The sequence below is a fragment of the Stigmatopora nigra genome, chromosome 9 (assembly GCF_051989575.1).
Source record: "Stigmatopora nigra isolate UIUO_SnigA chromosome 9, RoL_Snig_1.1, whole genome shotgun sequence".
NCBI lineage: Eukaryota > Metazoa > Chordata > Actinopteri > Syngnathiformes > Syngnathidae > Stigmatopora > Stigmatopora nigra.
The window spans coordinates 6,065,557-6,084,501 of record NC_135516.1 but is presented as its reverse complement, the minus strand read 5'-3'; the positions used below and the strand labels follow the sequence as shown (position 1 = coordinate 6,084,501).

At 40.6% G+C, this 18,945-nt stretch overlaps 2 protein-coding genes across 2 annotated transcripts; both read left to right on the top strand.

Moving 5' to 3' along the window:
- The first annotated feature begins 533 nt into the window (after window positions 1–533).
- Window positions 534–11,600, top strand: LOC144201981 (angiomotin-like 2a). Its single transcript, XM_077724881.1, has 10 exons — window positions 534–740; window positions 1,892–2,639; window positions 3,388–3,556; window positions 6,157–6,391; window positions 7,670–7,965; window positions 8,103–8,278; window positions 8,477–8,578; window positions 8,681–8,877; window positions 9,477–9,605; window positions 10,407–11,600. The coding sequence occupies exons 2-10, from the start codon at window positions 1,960–1,962 to the stop codon at window positions 10,490–10,492; spliced, it is 2,070 nt and encodes a 689-aa protein (XP_077581007.1). The 5' UTR covers window positions 534–740; window positions 1,892–1,959; the 3' UTR covers window positions 10,493–11,600.
- Window positions 11,601–14,702: 3,102 nt separating this feature from the next.
- Window positions 14,703–17,460, top strand: ndufv2 (NADH:ubiquinone oxidoreductase core subunit V2). The gene is made up of 8 exons (XM_077723819.1): window positions 14,703–14,850; window positions 15,079–15,132; window positions 16,077–16,139; window positions 16,219–16,335; window positions 16,404–16,572; window positions 16,839–16,948; window positions 17,138–17,214; window positions 17,286–17,460. The coding sequence occupies exons 1-8, from the start codon at window positions 14,809–14,811 to the stop codon at window positions 17,377–17,379; spliced, it is 726 nt and encodes a 241-aa protein (XP_077579945.1). The 5' UTR covers window positions 14,703–14,808; the 3' UTR covers window positions 17,380–17,460.
- Window positions 17,461–18,945: the final 1,485 nt, after the last annotated feature.

The window sequence follows — 18,945 nt, the reverse complement described above, 5'->3', positions numbered from 1 at the left end:
TGCCTAACTTCGGTCCTCGAGAGCCCCTATCCAGTCTGTTTTCCAAATCTCCCTCCTCCACCATATCTGAATCAAATGATCTTCATGCTGATCCCGATTATTTGATTCAGGAGTGTTGATGGAGAAAAACATGGAAAACAGATTGGATAAGGGCTCTCGAGGACCAGACTTGGCCACCTCTCCACTATATGATTGACAGTAAAGTCCATTTATACTTTTTACATTTCTAATAAAACATACTACTGTATTTGACCCCTATTCTTTACACTTACTAATAATGAGATTCAATAATACCTCTAATATACGCGTTGTACTTTTTTTAATTTAGATTTTGTAATCATATGTACTCGTTTTATATATATTTCACACTTTTAAAAGATGAAAACCCAGTAAAACCTCCCCTTTCTTTCTCCTTCTCCTCCTCCTCCTCCTCTTCCTCCTCTTCCTCCCCCCACTGGTTGCTTTTTACACGTCTGATCCCTGAGGGAGCTCCAGTTGAGCATTCCTGGCATTCCTGACTCGGTCCCTCCTCCCTGCTGGTTTATTATCGGCCCGCCTGCTTCCCCCAGCATAAGCAGCATTTCACACAGCAGCAACAGCAAAAGGGAGGACGTGAGTTTTAGTTCCTCAAAGTCAGCCCGAAGGAAGAAAAGACATACACGGTGTTGGAATTATAAGGAAAAACTTGGAATTCCAAACATCACAGATACCCTTTGCCGTTAGGATGAAAGCGTGATCTGGTAAGACTGACTTTTTTTTGTCTTTTCGAGTCCTCCCCCCCTTTCACAACCCCCCCGAACAAACATGATCAAAAAGCAGATCCTCGTAAAGTTCCTAAAGGTGATTTCAAAGTAAGATAGAAGAAAGTAAGAGTAATTCCCAAATGCCAGGACTTCTTTTGTGTACTTTTGAGTGCCCCTTGAGACTGGAATTTTGGCCGCATGCTTTTTTTTTCTGGCTTGCTGTGAAAAAAGTCTCCACATTTTTATGTTGTCGCTGTTGAGAGATCGGAATACTCTTTTCCCCTTTTTAGTTTCAACAACCATTTCTCCAAAATATGTTTTTGAGTCTTAGCTGATACTTTAGGAAAACATATACGGCAACTATTGTGTGATACTGTGTGATCATAATACATCACTTACTTATTGATGCGTAATCTCTTCTTAAAAAGGCCTCCATTCTATGTTTTTGGTTCTCCGCTTACTTGGGGGAAAAAAGCCCCAGGGCAATGTGTGTATAGACCAAATTCTGCTTTGAAACTACAACAAAACCACATTTGGAGAAGATCTGAGTCTGGTTTGTCTGATCTCACCTTAAAACTGTTCCTCTCGAATGCCCTTTACTTTTCATTTTTAACGAGGAATGCGGTATTCAAGGGTTTCCATGGCATTTTTACTTGAAGGAAGACTTTTGGCCACATTAGCCTGGACTGCTTTCTGTTCATTGTACACTGGAGTTGGTCTTTTGAAAGAAACCAGGCAAAGAAAACCTATCCCCAGAGAATGGGTCACTTAAGAGGGATGTGATCAGTTCTCACTGACTGTTTACAAAAAAAAAAAGGCTTTGGGCCTAAGTTTGAGAAACCGAATATATGGTTATGGTGTTAACAATTTGACAGGATTTTAGAGAACCCAAATGGTATCCGGTTAATGGTAATCTACTCTCACATTCTCATCCAATAAATCTAGTGATCATTCAAAGCAAAGTGTTAAATCCTGAAATCTAAATGTTTCTGTAAATAGTCATACGCTGGTTGACTCCCATTCTCATTAAATGTTGAGTGAATTAGTTTGGGGTGTGAAAAGACACTTCTGCTTAAATACTATTTGCATGTGTCACGGTCTGTATTTCATCAGCCATGCTAATCCAAGCACATCCTCCCCATCTGTAGATGTTGAAGCCAATAGAGTGAAATCTAAAAAAAAAACAACCTGAGCAGAATCCACATTGAGGATCAGTATGGCGTCCACAGAGGAGCCGTCCGGCACGGTTTTGCACCGACTCATCCAGGAGCAGCTTCGTTACGGAAACCCCACCGACACCCGCACCTTACTCGCCATCCAGCAGCAGGCACTGCGCGGGGGCAGTGGAAGCAACAGCGGGGGCGACATTGGCCGTAGCCCAAGGTCCTCTCTGGAGAGTCTAACCCAGGAGGAGCCTTCGCTCCCCCAGCTCTCCGCCAGACAAGAACCCCAGGGTCAAGAGCACCAAGGTGACTTCCACCACTCAGAAAGTGGCTTTCCACTCTACCAACTCCACGGCGAGGAACTGCCAACCTACGAGCAAGCCAAGGCGCATTCCCAGTACCTGGCAACCCACTGGGCACCACCAAGCCCCGGTAGACAGTCCCAGGACGGAACTTTCCACGAAGAGGTGGACGAAATGGAGAGAAAGTGCGCCCACGCTAGGTCCCTCAGCGAGCATCGGATGCAAATCTCCTTAGAGAGGAATGACGCAGTTGCCCGAGCAGAAACTGTCAAGATCGCTTCTCACAGCTATCCCGAGCTGGCTTTCTACCCACAGTGGGGAACCCAGAGCCTGGAGAAACGCAACCCACCACCCGAGTACTCGGCTACCGTCCAGGGACAAGGATTCATCCCCCACCAGGCTCAAGAAGCAGCACAGGCCCCGCAGCACAGGTACGAATTGAGTTTAATTACATCTATTCACTGTAAAGCAGCATGACATCACACTCTCTGGTGTGGCTCCTTGTTGAGTTTCACATGCGTAAACACATACTTGAGTCATACTTTCCTTCTTTTTAAAGCAGCGCTGGCCCAAAGATATTTGTAATAGTTGGCATGCTGCGGTTGGAGCACCTTACATGCTTGCTTTGGCCTTTCGGAAAGAGTATAGTTCCTCACACAGTTGCTCAGAGTCAGACCTAACACTATCACCAGTACTGACCTACATTTACAACCCACTCTGATATTTGTTCTATGTAATTATATTATATTCTAATACTTTTCCTAATTTCATAGCATTTTTTGCCTCTACTGCTATACCTTGGTTTCTGTTAAATTTTCCTTTTGTCTAATAAGAATTCAGCCTGCATGTAAAAGGCCAAAATGTACAGTCTGCCAGGGCATAAACAGACACTTTAGTCATGCTTTCCATTCTTTTAAAAGCAGCAACCATCCCAATGTATTTGTCATTCTTGGCATGCTGTAGTTGGAACACCTTACATGCTTACTTTGGCTTTCAAAAATAGTATAGTACCGGATTTTACATTCTTTTCTGGAGCCACTGCGTCTGATGACCAAGGAGCTGGAATAGAGACTTTATTGTACAAGGCTTCAAGCCTCCAGGCTGGCCCAGGCGCTCGTATAAGAGTTGAATTGGCGCCGATCCAGGACGGTGTCACTTAACATTGTCTCACTCTTCCAGGTACATTCAGTCTGGCCCGCCAAGCGACATCTCTTGCTACAATGCGTTCACCAGCTTGCCCTCTGCTGGTTTGGAGGAGCCCAACCAAGTGGAGCTTCTGTTCATGGAGAACGAGAGGCTAAGGCAAGAACTTGAAGTTCACCGGGAGAAAAGTGGCCGTATTCAGAAGGTGAGGGCAGAGAAAAACTCTACAGTTTTAAAAAATGGCTACCAACAAAGAGATATTAAAGTGATTTTTAAATGCTACAGACTCCTCTAATGGCAAAAAAAAAAACCTTAAGAATTGGGCAGAATTTATTTTCATCATTACGTAATAACGTAACTCTCTGCAGCACCACACACCAATAACAATCTGTGAGGAATTAAATATATAAGACACCTGATACAGATGCCTCCATTGACTTTAGTTGTTGTTCCATTTCACATCACAATCACAGAAACCATTTTTTTTGCCCAAACTTGTTATTGACCACACACATGAAGCCATCACCATCATTCATACCGAACACGTTTTTCATTTATGACAATTACAAGGGCACAAGACAGTTCCTCTACGATCCTTGTGTCACCCAATCCAACCCAAAGTAGGCAATACAAAACATGAAGATGCTTCTTGGATTAAAAAAAAGGTGTAATTCTAGTTGCTTTTGATTGACATTCAAATGATGACTCCAGATGTCGCATTTGATTCTTTGCTCAATGGGCACTCAGGAAAACCTACTGACATAATAACCCAGTTCAAATTTTACTGATTCAATTTCTACCATTAAATGGAGAGAGAAAAAAAAACATCCATAGGCATCTAGTCAGGGTCAAAAGCCAGAATGCGCTCAAAGAGCAGTTGACTATGAACAAAAGAGACCTTTCACTTTTTACACAGCCGCTTGGCACCTGCCACCAACCCCCACCCTCTACATCCCCATCAGCTGTGTGAGGGGCGTCAATCCATCTAGTGCTGTCTAACGGGCCAGCCCTGAAAAAATAACTAACATACGACCTGTCCACACTTTGCCCACCATTGCCATTGAGAGGAGTGCGGCCGATTTCTAACACTATTGTGTCTTTTCTTTTTGTCCCTTCTATAATATGTTAAGTGGGAACTGCATATTTTCAGTGCAAAAAAGTCCAAGTGAAAGCAAGTAACTGTTTGCTCGGGTTGTCTTTCAAAAACAGCTATCCAACATGAAAAAGTGAAGTGAAAAAAACAAAAACGACCTAAATAGGAGTTCAAAACATACAGATGATCTTTTAAAGATTATCCTAAGCAATCATCCTGTCATTTAGCTTGTTTAAAGAGTGATTTATCCCTAAACATAATTATATTTACTCTAGCAAAACCCTTTAATGGTTGTTCATCTAAAGCACTCTCCGCACTATAGAGTAAGAATGTGCCAGCTTTCTATTTTCATGTTTTCTGTGTATAACAGGCTTTAGGGTTGGAACAGGAATGGGCTCACACCAAGGCTTGTTCCCTTTCAATTCTTTTTGTTGAATACCTCACGGGGGTTAAAGTGTGTCATGCGGACGCCTGGTTGGGAAAACGTGGCTTACAATTTATTTTATTGAGGTGGAAATAACTTTCAATGCCTGCGCCACAAAAATCGCTAGAGTTATGTCACATGGCTTAGGCGAAAAGAGTGATTACGAGGGGTTGGAAAGATTTTTCCTGTTTCAGGCCGCAGTCCTAAGTAAACATGCATGTAAGGTTGGCTGTAATTTTTGTGTTGGGAATTTCCAAAGCCCAGGCACAGGTATGCGTACCTTCCTTCAACTGGCATTACTCACCCGACCAATGTGTGTTTCTCTTTGTAAGTACGTTAAATTGCGGGTGTAAGTTTGTGTGCTGGCATGAACCTGGAATGGCGGCGATCATCCCACAGGAATGTTGATATAAATCAGTCTCACGGGGAGTGGTTGCAGGCTGGAATTCCTCCTGGGAAATGTGGCATGCAAAAACATACACACACAAACTAACACATGTAGTTTAATGTATGGCCATAAACGTTTTAGAGCCCAATGAGATTTTTTTTCTAGTATCTTGCTCATAATCCTAATGGCTGTTCAACATCATATGTACTCGGAAATAATATAAGAAGGAAAGGAAGAAAGGAATGTAGTATTTATTTTAAGTCACTATGTTGCGATGAAAAAAACTTTTAAAAATAGGTCCAAATTGTATTGTTTTTTTTGTGGAGAAGGGTATTTTAAATGCAACTTTTTTTCCTGTACTACAAAAATTTCTGGGAAAACCCCCAACATTTATTCTTGATAAAGAAAATTATTTTAATATAAAAATATAGATTTCCATTGTTTAAAATTGATTATATTCTCAAACAACACCCTTAACAAAACTAAAATTTAAAGACATTGTCCAAATACTTCCCTGAAATTTGACAAATCCTAGAAAAAAACGTGCCCTACATTATTCTTGAGGGGAAAAAAAGCTGTTTCCCTCTCAAAATTGTAAAGTTTATAAAAAAAAGACCTTATAAATAATGTATTCATTAATTTTATGGACCCTTTCCCAGCCAAAAATGGGCAGTAGATAGGGGACACACTGCGAATTCGTTGCCAGTCAATCACAAGGCAAAAATTATTGATATATATTTCAAATATTTGGTGAAACCCCAAGCTGCAGTTATCGGACCTTCCTATAAGAAGTCCTATCCAGTGGAGCGTAACAAGAAAAAGCAACATTCCAGCTCCTCCCCATCATGTCAGTAGGTTAACCAAAAAATTCTTTCTCTGTCTATTTCTGTCCTTCCCCAGTTGGAGCAGGAAATCCAACGCATATCCGAAGCCTATGAGAAACTAATGCATGGAAGCAGTAAGCGAGAGACTCTCGAGCAAACGCTGAGGAGGAGGCTGGTGGATGAAATCCGCCGACTGAAGGATTTCAACCGAGACTTGAAGGAGAATTTGGAAAAGGCCAGGACACACGCCGCCAAGGAAGTGCAAGTTGCTGACCACAACCAACACATCATGGCTAAACTTCTCGAGCAAAGTAAGTTGTTTTTCATTCGCTTAATGTCATTAAATGTACCATTTTCCAATTTTCTGGTAATATGGGGGCAATATGGCCTTTTGGTACTATTAAGTACTGTATTTTCCCACTATAAGTCACACTTTTTTCCTAGTTTGGCTGAGCCCGCGACTTATATCTCTTTTATTGTTTTCACTCTGACCACTAGCATCTTCTTAGGCTGTTTTTTTTAAGGCTATAGTTATCAAAACTATTAATATTTTACATTAAAAGGTGTTGGTTTTGACTGTTTTCTGGATTTACTATTACTTTAACTTCTAATGTTGTATAAGTTATATTTCAGTGCAACTTCTATATTTTGATTGTGCTAGTGCGACTTATACTCAGGTGTGACATAGTCTGTAAAATACAGTATTTAATTTTTGTGTGACTTTTTAGTCATCTTGTGTGTTCCGTACAATGCATTCAAATGCTCAAAATTCCTATCCGTTTACCCATTTGGAGTCCTATCACCATTGTAATCAACATGCTTGGTTGGATTAAGATGGTATGGAGTCTCTTTGTAGCTAAGAGTCTCAAACATGCAGGAATTTCCCTTGCGTAACCTCCACATCCTCTCTAAGAAGGTTTTAGCAAATTCAATCCACGTTGCAAGGAGCAGAGTGAAATGAAACAGCTCCAAATTTGCGCAATGTGAATAGAAATTACCCCTTTATCCCATTTCCCTTTCTCATACCAGCACCTACCTGTTGTAAGACTGATTAATGTTAGTGGCGAGAGGAACTGGGCTCAACTGGTATGTCGGTGTTTGTACGGCCTTGATCAGGAATTCTAAAGCGCTCGCTATGTGGGTCAAAGGGATAGGGTGCTCCCCACCCCTTCCCTATTTTTTTTTCCTCCTTCCTCCTCTTGACATTCCACAAGCGCATCGCTTACGCTCGCTACTCTGGAGGAGTGGGGAGAAGGATTCTCAAGATCCTAAACCAGAACTAAAAACTTTTTGGAAATGCGTCATATTTAAGTTAGGGTAAATGAGTGCTCAGTAAGGTTTTTTTTTTTTTTAAATCATAATTATTACATTTAACTTACTCTGATCGTAATCAACAATTGTCCAAATGTAGTAAAAGTTTGAACATTTCCTTGACAAATTGCTATATAAAACCTGAGGGAGACCCAATTGGAGAATCGCTTCTCTGAAAATGATGATGATTTCTCCGAATCATCATTTTTATCCCCCATGTTATTTAATGTCCGCATACCACATTCTTGGGACTTGAGTGTTCTTGTCATTCTTCACAGATGAGGAGCAGAACATGGAACGAGAGCGCATGGAGCGAGAAGCTGAACGGTTGCGGGCGGCAGCAGAGGAACAGAGCATCCGTACCAAGAGGCTTGAAGAAGCCTTGGAGACGGCCCGAGGAAGAGGGCGTCAACTGGAGGAAGAGTTGCGCAGGAAAAGGGCCTACGTGGAGAAGGTGGAGAGGCTCCAAAGCGCCCTGGCCCAATTGCAGTCTACCTGTGAGAAGAGGGAGAGTCTGGAGATGAAGCTAAGGACAAGACTAGAACAGGAGCTGAGGAGTTTGAGGGCTCAACAGGTACATCAACCTATACAAAATAAATATCTTTCCTTAACTGAGAAATAATGACAGACCACACACAGATCAGGAATTCCAAAGGAGTGCACACAAACCTATTAAAGTGTAGTTGCTCAACAAAAGTTGTTCCTTCACAGCGCCAGTCCCAACCACCCGGAGTAACCATGGGTTCCCTCCAAGAGCGTCTGCGGGAGCGTGAGGAACGCATCCTGGCGCTGGAGGCCGACATGGTGCGCTGGGAGCAGAAGTATTTGGAGGAAAGCACCATGAGGCAGTTTGCAATGGAAGTGGCTGCCACTGCAGCGGCACAAAGGTACTACAGTTTAACACATTTCGGTCTATTATCAAGCTTGTAACATTGTTGGTTTGATCATCAAATAAGATGAATTAAAATGTCCTTTAGCTGTTCCAGGCAAATACAAATAGCACAGAAAAGTGCAAGAAGCATTGAAAATGCTTTGGAATGTCCTTAGAGTGATTTGTAAAGCCTAATTTGATTGTCCTTTGACAGAGACACCACCATCATCAACCACTCGCCCTGCCATTCCTCCAACAACAGTTTCAACGAAGACTTGCCAGTCGCCGACTTCCGTAATCAAGAAATGGAAAACAGGTGAGAGCCTTTGTAAAAAGTCCTCAACTTGTTAAAAGAACGTCCAAGAGTTTCACTTGTTGTCCGGCACGGACCTAATACCGTCTCTCTGTTTCTTTCCAGGATTCGTGCTCTCTATGCTCAAATCCTAGAAAAGGACGCAGTGATCAAGATTCTTACCCAGCGGCTGCACCAAGACCAAGGTCGGAAGGATGAACAGAGTCCCCGAACCAACTTACTGAGTGCAGCCGGTTCACCCCTGAGACTGGCCGCATCCACGCCCTCCATTTTCACAACAAAAAGTAACTCCAAGGGTCGAGGTGAGGGGCAGAAATATAGTAATGTGCTCATAAGACAATAGAAAACTGTTCTGTAATCCCTCAAATATCACAGATAATGTAGACCGGACATGGCCACGATAATGGGAAAAACCTCAAATTAGGACCACCCCTATTATTACTTCCGGTGCTCGGACGTTTGGTCGATGGTCTTTTGGTCGAGACTTTAATATCTAAGAGAGAGAGAGTTTAATATCTAAGAGACAGAGTTTAATATCTAAGTACTGTTTAATATCTAAGTACTGTTTAATATCTAAGTACTGTTTAATATCTAAGTACTGTTTAATATCTAAGTACTGTTTAATATCTAAGTACTGTTTAATATCTAAGTACTGTTTAATATCTAAGTACTGTTTAATATCTAAGTACTGTTTGACCGGCGACCAAAAGACCAGCGATCCAAAAGGGACCAAAAGACCAGCGACCAAACGTCCGGTCACATTACTACCATACTACATGTTGTCACGTCTATACAAAAGTACAAGTACTATATCTAAATAGTAGAAGTCCTCATAATTCTCGTCATTGGACACATTTCAAAGCAACCGTTATTCATTCCAATCCCGATGATGTTCCCATAGGTAAAAGTCTCTCTGATGACCAGACATTACCGAGCCACACTTTTTCCGCTCAGTCGGAACCCGGAACGTTGGAAAGGCAGACGGAATCAAAAGGCAACGAGGCATCCGGTATCATCAAGCTTAGCTCCGGTGAGTAATCACACAGTTATGTGGATTTTGTTTACGAGAAGCTGATCATTCACTCGGCAGCCAATTATTATTTGTTTTACAAGCATTGCGTGAGGGAGTCGCACGCGCTTAGAGAATTGCCGCCATAAAAAAAAAAAAGGAAAGTTGACTGTAAGGAATCTTAAAGGCGGATTTATTGATTAACCGTGCTGTGGCCTATGAGATACTATCTGGAATGTGCATGCTTTAGAAACTATGGGAATCTTGTGGACTAAGCACATTTTTTCCATAGATGCCTGTTTGAGTGTGGAAAACCACCATTAACCTTTAGTCAGTAATAGCAGACAGGCTTCCATTTTGTCAGCAGTTTTCGTATTAAATATTCGTGCCCACATTACTAGTGACAGAACGTAGCATTAAAGAGGGGATAGTGATGAAGTCATGTATGTGAAATTAAGTTAATTAGATATCATTTTGGGAAATAAATCCTTTACATATCCTGAATTTCTTTCATCTCTGCATAAAATCATGGATGCAGATCAGATATGAAAATCATATACTTTATAGCATAATTGCCAGCGCCATTTTTAACTTATTCATAATGGAATTGCATCTGGCAGAGTTTTAGTTCACTCATCCATCAGATTGTATTGTCTTCATTTCTCAAACTTTTCAACAACAAAAATTCTGTAAAAAAGAAATTCATGCAATTAGCAAAACCCAAGATTGGCCAATTTTGAAGGTTTAGACAGCATTTTGTATCAATGTTTTAGTGATGAAATAATTCAATTAAATAATGAATTTCCAACCCATTTCTTGCAGATATGACAACACCAAAGAAGTTGCTACTAAACCCCTTCCGAGGTCTAGAAGAATTGGATTCAGATGCAGTGGAAATCTTTATTTAATAAGACAGAAACTTGTGAGAAAGAATTCCCGTAATGTGTGAAGTCTGTCACAGGAAGAAGATTTTGGATGTAAAAAAAAAAAAGCATGAATACTGCGGGAAATGAATGGGGATGGTGGGGTTGTTTTCCCCCCACTTTTCGAGAAAGAGCTGTGCTCTGATTGGCGGCTGCAGGCAGTTGCCCCAGAACTTTTCCCAGGTACTCGGACAGTATTTTGGATTGTGATTGGTGTGTGTCTGCCAACATATTTATATATTGAATGGAATGGAAAAAAATTGCTGCTTCTTTCCTGTCTTCTTAATATTTACAATCTTATTTCCCAAAACCGGTGAATGACAAAACAATGTAGTATTTATCATTCTTTCTCTCTGTCTTCTCTCCTGTAAATATTCAGCATTCCCCTCCAACAAAACATGTCTTCTTTTTTTTAACCTGAGTAACCTCAATTTCGTCCCAGTTGCTCACTAATTTATAACAGAAAACACTGTTGAATTGCTCAAGTTTTGCTTGTTCTTGACACAGCTGGTTCTCTTAAAGATGAGAATCACAAAATCACATAACTAGATGTGGCTTATTGTCAGTTTTTTTGTTTTTAGTTTTGGGGGAAGGGGCAAACTGACACGGATCTGATGTTGTTGTAAATGTGTGTGTGAGGAGGGTTGAATTCATTCAGAGCTGATTCGTGTGCGCATATGCAATGTTTAATCTCCCCCAAAACGGCCATGCTGCTGGTTTCGGATGCTGTTCTTGTGGGAGTTTAAAAATGACAACATTGTAATTTTTGTGTTTAATGTGAGCTTTGAACTAACAAACACAGGTTAATAATAATTATTGTTCCTAAATATATTTTTATTCAGAGATCTGTATTATTATTATTATTATTATTATTGTAGATAATATAGTGCTTTGAGACAGTTACCAAAGAGTTGTATGTTTCCTTTTTTGTTCTTAAGTTATGTCCGGACAATCGCTGTACAAGTCAAAAGTTGGACACAACCCAGCGAGTGTTGACTTTTGGCAGTCATTTCTGTCAACTTCATAGTATTTTGATGGTTTTTACAGTTGAAGTTCACACAACATTTCATAAAGCAATAAAATATTGGAATTTCAATAAGTTTGCTTCTTTCTTCTCATTCATTCTTACCAGACTCATTGGTTACATTAAACACATTGGTGGACTAACCTGGATTTAAACCCAAGTCAGTTAGAGAAGAAAAACAAAAACACTGCTTTAATACAGCATATCCTCATTCCTGGTCTTTACTTGCACCACAGACTATCATTTCTCATTAATGACAACCAGAGCTGCATTCTTTTCTCTTCTCGGGGCGGCTTCCTTACCGCTAAAAGAGCATGCTTTTCGTGCCTAGCATTCCCATTGCGACACCCTATATGAGACAAAGAAAGACACTGTCCCTCCCAGATTAACGCTATTGAAATGCCTTGACTTTCCCCAGCAGCATGTGTTGCATTCCTGCACACTTTCTTTTTATTGCCGTTGATATACTAGGCCGCACCCACCTCTGGTGTTTATAAACTATTTTAGAGATGCAGGTTAGAAATTGAAATGGTTGAATTGAAAGCACTGGCATTTCAATTGTGGTGAAACACCGGTTTAGCAGTTTAAGGTCAAGACCTAACCCTTTCACTATGACGATAATGTGGTACTATGACATGAATGTGACTCACATGCTTTGCAGGTCACTTTAAGGTCTTCCAAATGTGACACACATAGAGAAATACTTTTCAAAATCCTGCCAAAGTTAAAGACTAGTTACTAGTAATACTGTAATCGCTCGAATATTGTGGATAATGTAGACCAGACATGGCCGTGATACTAAAAAAAAAACGCAATGTAGGATCACCCCTAATATTACTAGCATACTATTTGAAGCAAAAAACTTCTACGGTCCACGATCATGTTTTACGTGTGGAGTGTCTAAACTCAAACTCTAGCCTGCCTGGAGAAAGTTGGGTTAGTCTCCAGCACCCCCACAACCCTATTGAAGATAAAGCGGTTCAGAAAATGAATGAATGCATGGTCTGCATTAACTAAATCATTACTATAAAAGCTACAATGGGTGATGTACTAGAGAAACCGACAGTAAGTATATATATATTTTTTTTTTAAGGATATAATCTAATGGTCAGTCCTTGAATTACGTTCATCAGAAGGAGGGCAACACACTCACATTTATCTGAATAGCATGGGCTATCATTCTGTTTTACATTGCAATCATTTCAGCATTGGAGGATTAACGCAAGAAGGATTGGTGATTGTTTATGTCAAACAGGAATAATATTTATGATTGTTGACCCCAAATTTTTTTCTTAACAGTGATTTGAAGATAATTACAATGCTGCAGTTGATCGCCAAGAGACATAGATTTCTGTTGTTGTCACAAGTGGAACGACTGTCCTGCATACCAATAAGTACATCACCCGTTTTGCGGCATAACGTCATATTGGTGTCAGACCTCCCTTTAATTTTAGACCGCAAACGGAGTGTATGGCTTGGTTCAATTTGGCCCAGGATTATTACTCTCAGCCTGAGGTCAGATTGACAGTTACGATATTGCGATTATTAACACATAGCAAGCATGTTCAACACGTCTAAACCAAGACCAAGAGATTTAAAGTGGCTGTAAGAAGAATGTGTGGATACTTAGAATACAAAAGCCATTAATCTTCTTTATGAAGTTCTCTGCGTCCTTATCGCGCCTTCCAACTGACAACATCATAAATACTTGGCGAACATTCCTCATCGAACATGAAAGGCAGCTGACATGTCACAACCGCCACTATCTTGCTCTTTCTTTCCCAGTGCCAACTTGACAAAGGGAGATGATATGTAAAATGGAAGCCAGAGGTTAAATTCCATTGTGCTTTGAGTCTGACAAGATTCGTTGCCCTTGCCATTTTTTTCTTTTTCTCAGTCACATGGCAATTTCTTGAATATTACAAACACAATTAAAAGAACTGAGTTGTTGCTACATAAACTGTAAAAATGACTGTGTGCTGGGGATTCTTATCTCCATATTAACACTTCTGAGGCACATTTCAGAGAATTCCAGTTTTCCTTTCATGGCACACTTAGGGTCCATATGCTTTGGTAAAAACCTCAATATAGACAGATAGATTAAGTCCCATATTGACTTCAGAGTCCCCATTAAATCACAAGATTTGGATTGGACATAGGACATGGTTTGCCTGGGGTGACACAGAGCTTGGGATCCTGCACTTGTGAAAAACAATGCTGCCACCTGTGAGTCACTATGTGTTTGACACTTTGGCCTATTGCAATATAGTTTTTACTTCACAAGGAATCAATCCTTTACACCAGGGGTAGGGAACCTCTGGCTCGGGAGCTAAATGTGGCTCTTTTGATGGGTATGTATGGCTCAGGAGCCATATGTGGCTCTATGTGAGCTAAAATATGGAAACCGGTGGTCAGAGAGCTGAGTCCCCAACACACCAATAGGAATAACACGTACTGTGGCGATGACATTACCGCTGGCACATTTTTAATCTTTTTTTTTTCTTTCATTAGACTCTTCTTCATGTATACTCTCATTGATAAGCAATAGCGTAACAATGTTCTCTAAATATTTTTTTATACTTTACTTTAAGAGTGTTGAAATGACACAAAAACACACATTTTGATGTACAGGGTGACCTAAAAAGATGCGTACCAATGGAAACGTTTTCGAAACTGATGGGTACGATTCTTTTTGGGTCACCCAAAACTTTTTAATTTCTTAGTATAGCTCTCAAGGAATAATATTTGAAAATAGAAATTGTATTTGGCTCATGTATAATAGGCTGATTGATGACTCAAAATTGTCCCTAGGTATGTGTGAGTGCATGCATGATTGTTAATTTTCTTCTGCCCGGCGATTGGCAGGCAACCAGTGTAATCTGCTACTGCCTGCACCACCATGACCCTCATGAGGATAAGTGGCTCAAAAAATGAATAAGTAAGTGTCTATCTTGAGTAGACCTACAAATAAATATGCCCAGAAGATGCAGGAAACCTATATGCATGCGGTGAAGCTGGTAACAGTATGGGATAGATGTGTAAAACATATCATATTCTTTTTTGGACCATGGGAAGTGGTCTTCAAGCTGCACAACCTGAAATGTGCATCAGGGAGTAAAAACTTCAATCGGATCTCGATTGTTTTGGACTGCGCGTGCGCAGATTGCATTTTCAGAGTCCATACAATCAGACAGCAATAATCAAACGTCGAGTCGCTCATTTAGCGAGCTACATTCGTCCCTTCTGTTGAGTAACCAGAACATTGACAACCTTCGGGATGTTTTTGTCTTCTCTAGCTCGATCTGCGGTGACGCACACGGTAATAAATACAAAACTCTTGCCAATACACGCTCTCTTGTTGGCTATTAAATAATGGGGTTTGTTAGGAAATAGTGTGAGTCCCGCAAGGGCAAAGTGATAGAGGCCACTAAGCTAAAGGCTAACTCTAGCATATCTGCATGGTTTGCGTATATACTACATATTTGTGAGAGCTTTCTTTAACTTGTTAGACATGAACATTATCTCCGCTTTTGTTTTGAATTCCTAGGTTAGGGGTCTTCATCGATCTGCCGCTCGCTCCGGAGCTGGTGGCATCTTTGTGGTGAGTTGAAGTGCTCTACCTGCTAGTATATTGTGATTATGATACTTCAAATTAATAATGACTGATTATTTCGTCTGACGAATGCCTAGAACTCAACCAATTGCCACACTTTAAAGAATAAAACCATTGATCTATTTTAGAGAACGACTATTGCCAGCCCAGTCAGTTAAAATTGATTGATTGGATGTCTATATGCCTCAATGGCAGCCATTATGTTTATTCTCGGGGTTTTTAAACAATAAATATGGCAACATTTTGAATTATAATGCGAGTTTAATTAACATGCGTGTAATTAAAGTAATTTCACTGTAAACAGTAAACGTTTTTACGCTTTTTCTAATCAATGAGTATATGCAGCACGTGCAAGGGAGTCTAATGAAACAAAAATAATACTAAAGTAGCGCTCGAGTTATTTATATTTTGATGTGCCAACGCGGAAGCTCTATTGGTCAATGGAACGCTTTCCAGGAACTCGAGGCTCCCATTGGTCGATGCAGTGTGGCTTGGGTTAATGTAGGCGCCTCATTAGTGTGCCAAAGCGAGACTTTTATTGGTTAGTTCGGTACTCCGTTCTCTCAACAGCGCTTTCCTCATTTTAACTTAAAGTCCAGCAGAAAAGCCATATGCATCCATCAAAAGAGTCATGTCTGGCTTACGAGCCACAGGTTCCTGACCTTTGGTACAGGAAATACTAAAACCACTAGATGACAGCATTGCGCTGCAAACAGCCAGTTCCTTGGGCAAGTAATTTTTATTACGTTCCATAATGACAGATTAGTCTTTTTGGGTGTTCCTTAAAATATTTTCTGGGCAGTTTGAGAGGCAATCGTGGAACTCATTTATTGACACTACGTTAATCCTGAGGGGGATAAGTCATTAAATCAACTAGCATCATGGAACAAGGTTCTGGAGTAATTTCCCTTTCTCTTCTGTGGGTTTTCCAGCACAGAGACACGCCAGACAACAATGCTGACATAGTGTTTGAGTTCACTGAGGAGAACAAAAAGGTAAAAATATGACATGAATAACTACTAGTGGACCACGTATTGCACAGACTTATTCAGAAATGTTTTATTCTGTTTATAGAGAATTGAAGCCATCATTTCAATGTACCCCGTCGGCCACAAGCAAGCGGCCACCATCCCAGTACTGGATTTAGCTCAAAGACAACATGGATGGCTCCCCGTCAACGTCATGAACAAGGCAAGTTCCATCTAAATGATCATGCGCAAGGGGAAAAAAACTTTGGTTTGAACATGTTGTTCTTTCAGGTGGCTGAAGTCCTAGAGATCCCACCTATGAGAGTCTACGAAGTGGCCACCTTCTACACTATGTTCCTGCGCCAGCCCGTTGGCAAGTATTTTATCCAGATCTGCACCACCACACCGTGTATGCTCTGCAACTCGGACAGCATCCTGGAGGCCATCAAGAACAAACTGGGTAAGGAAGGAAATGCAAGAAAGCACCTTCACTGAACTAAAACAACACGTAAACTAGAAGGGGAAATGACTTGAATTGTCCATTTTACAAAGTAAACATGCATAGATCCATAAATAGCTCAAACAACAATCCTATAATAATTTTGTTTTACAGTTATTGCCAGCTGCTTTTAGAGCAACCAAGCCCTTATTTCCAGCTACTCGTGTTTTTCAGTTACTAGTATTTACTTTTAAAACCCACAGAAAACAATAAATTTGTGAACGCAGGTATCAAGGTCGGCGAAACAACAGCAGACAAGATGTTCACGCTAATCGAAGTGGAATGCCTCGGCGCCTGTGTCAACGCGCCCATGGTGCAGATCAATGACAACTATTACGTAAGTGCTCCATTTATTTACAAATTGTTCATTTATTTACAGTGAGGATACTCAATATTATCGATACAATTGGTACACTAGCATCTTAAATAAAATGCAAAGGGAATTTTGTTTTTAACAGTTGACCCTGATTGGAATTTTTCATATGCAATATAGAATAAATCGATGTTTTTTTTATATTTTTTTTAGGAGGACCTCACTCCAATGGATATTGAGCATATTATCGATGAGCTTCAAGCAGGCAGAGTCCCACCACCAGGACCCAGGTACAATCCAAACCCCTGTGAAGTATGTACTGTATTTTTTTTAAAAAACAATTTTCAATTTATTTTTGTAGAAGTGGACGTTTTTCCTGTGAGCCTGCTGGTGGACTGACCTCTCTGACAGAACCCCCAAAAGGTCCAGGTTTTGGTGTAAGGTCCGACTTATAGTACCGACTCACTTCTTTCTTGTCCAAAGTACCCAATACTCTTGTTTGATGGGAATATATGTAAATAAATTAAATGGCTGGATCTGTGTTTACTTTCACCTACATTATTAATGATAAACCGATGAGGAACTAATGTGAAATAAATCCAATTTAATCAGCAAATACAAAATTGCAATGCACGTACAAAAGAAATTGAAAACGTTCACTCCAAATTGTCTGCAGTTGAGTGTGAATGGTTGTTTTTGTTGTACTGCAATTGGCTTTAAACTAGTTTTATGGGTGTACCTCAACCTTTCCCATAGTCAGCTGGAGTGGCTTGGTGACCCTTGTGTAGATAAAGCAAAAATACTGTCAACTCAAATGAAAATAACTATTTAATTTAATGAATTTAGAGTTGTGTTTTCTGAAACCCAGTTAGCGGTGGTTAACGCAGCCACCTGACAGCTGTGGGATCAAGGCTTCAATTCCCAGAGGGTTCTGACCGTCCTGTGAGGGGTTTGGATGTTCTCCCAGTTTCTCAAGGTACCCTGCTTTTCTCCCACATCTCAATGTAAATGGTCGTTCATCTCCTTGTACTCTGCGATTGACTGGACACCAATTCAGGGTGTATCTCAGGGATGGGCTCAAGCACCCCCACAATCTTCTGAGGATTAGCAGTATGAAGAATGAATGATCACCCCTAACGTGTTTGCTTTCTTCCTGCATTTGTTAAGACAGTTTTATTCATAAATGCTCCACAGCCATCCTTTACTTTGCGTGAACCTGCTTTTCTGCCTTTCACAATATCTTGCCTCCTTTTAAACCCAAGAAATAATTTTCCTTTGTCTTGCATACCTTCTAACTCAGACATATTTCTTCACATTTCATTATATCACTTTCTTCCTCTACCATTTTATACCTCTTTTTTTTAATTGCACCGTTGGCCAAGATATGTTCTCCTCATTAACCTTTCCATTGTGACTTTCCACATCCACTTTCTTTGTTATTGACTCAAATCATTACACATTGTATCTGTAATTATCTACTTTTTGATTACTGGTTAAATAGGGGCAAAGACTTCCTCCTCACTGATCTTTTACAAATCCAAAGAAACAAAAAGAAGGGGGAAAAAACACATGAATGAACGTGAGTCATTGTTCGATAGCGCCTTTTGTCACACATCGCCGCCACTTCTGTCATTGGCCCCGGTGGCGCACTAATGTCTCGCCGGGGCGGGGAGCCCTTCCCCCCGCCTCTCCTGGCCATTTCCAAAGCCTGCTCCGCATCATGTCATAATAGGAGCCGACACGCATGCGCATTATGGCATAAGTCAAATCTGCGCATGTGCGTCATGCAAATGTCACTGCGCAACAGATTCGTTCAAAAAATGCGCTTAATGTTTTGACGGAAAGCGAGATGGGGTTTATTTACAAAAAAAGCAATTGATAACAAATAGGAGACTTGCTACTTGAAATGTTAGATTTCTACAAGGTTGTTCACCGTGACAAATGACGTAGTGCGCTTCTTTTCGCCCTAAAAGTCAGATCTAGGGATCCCAATGGCAATTATTCCTACCAGCCCAATTTTA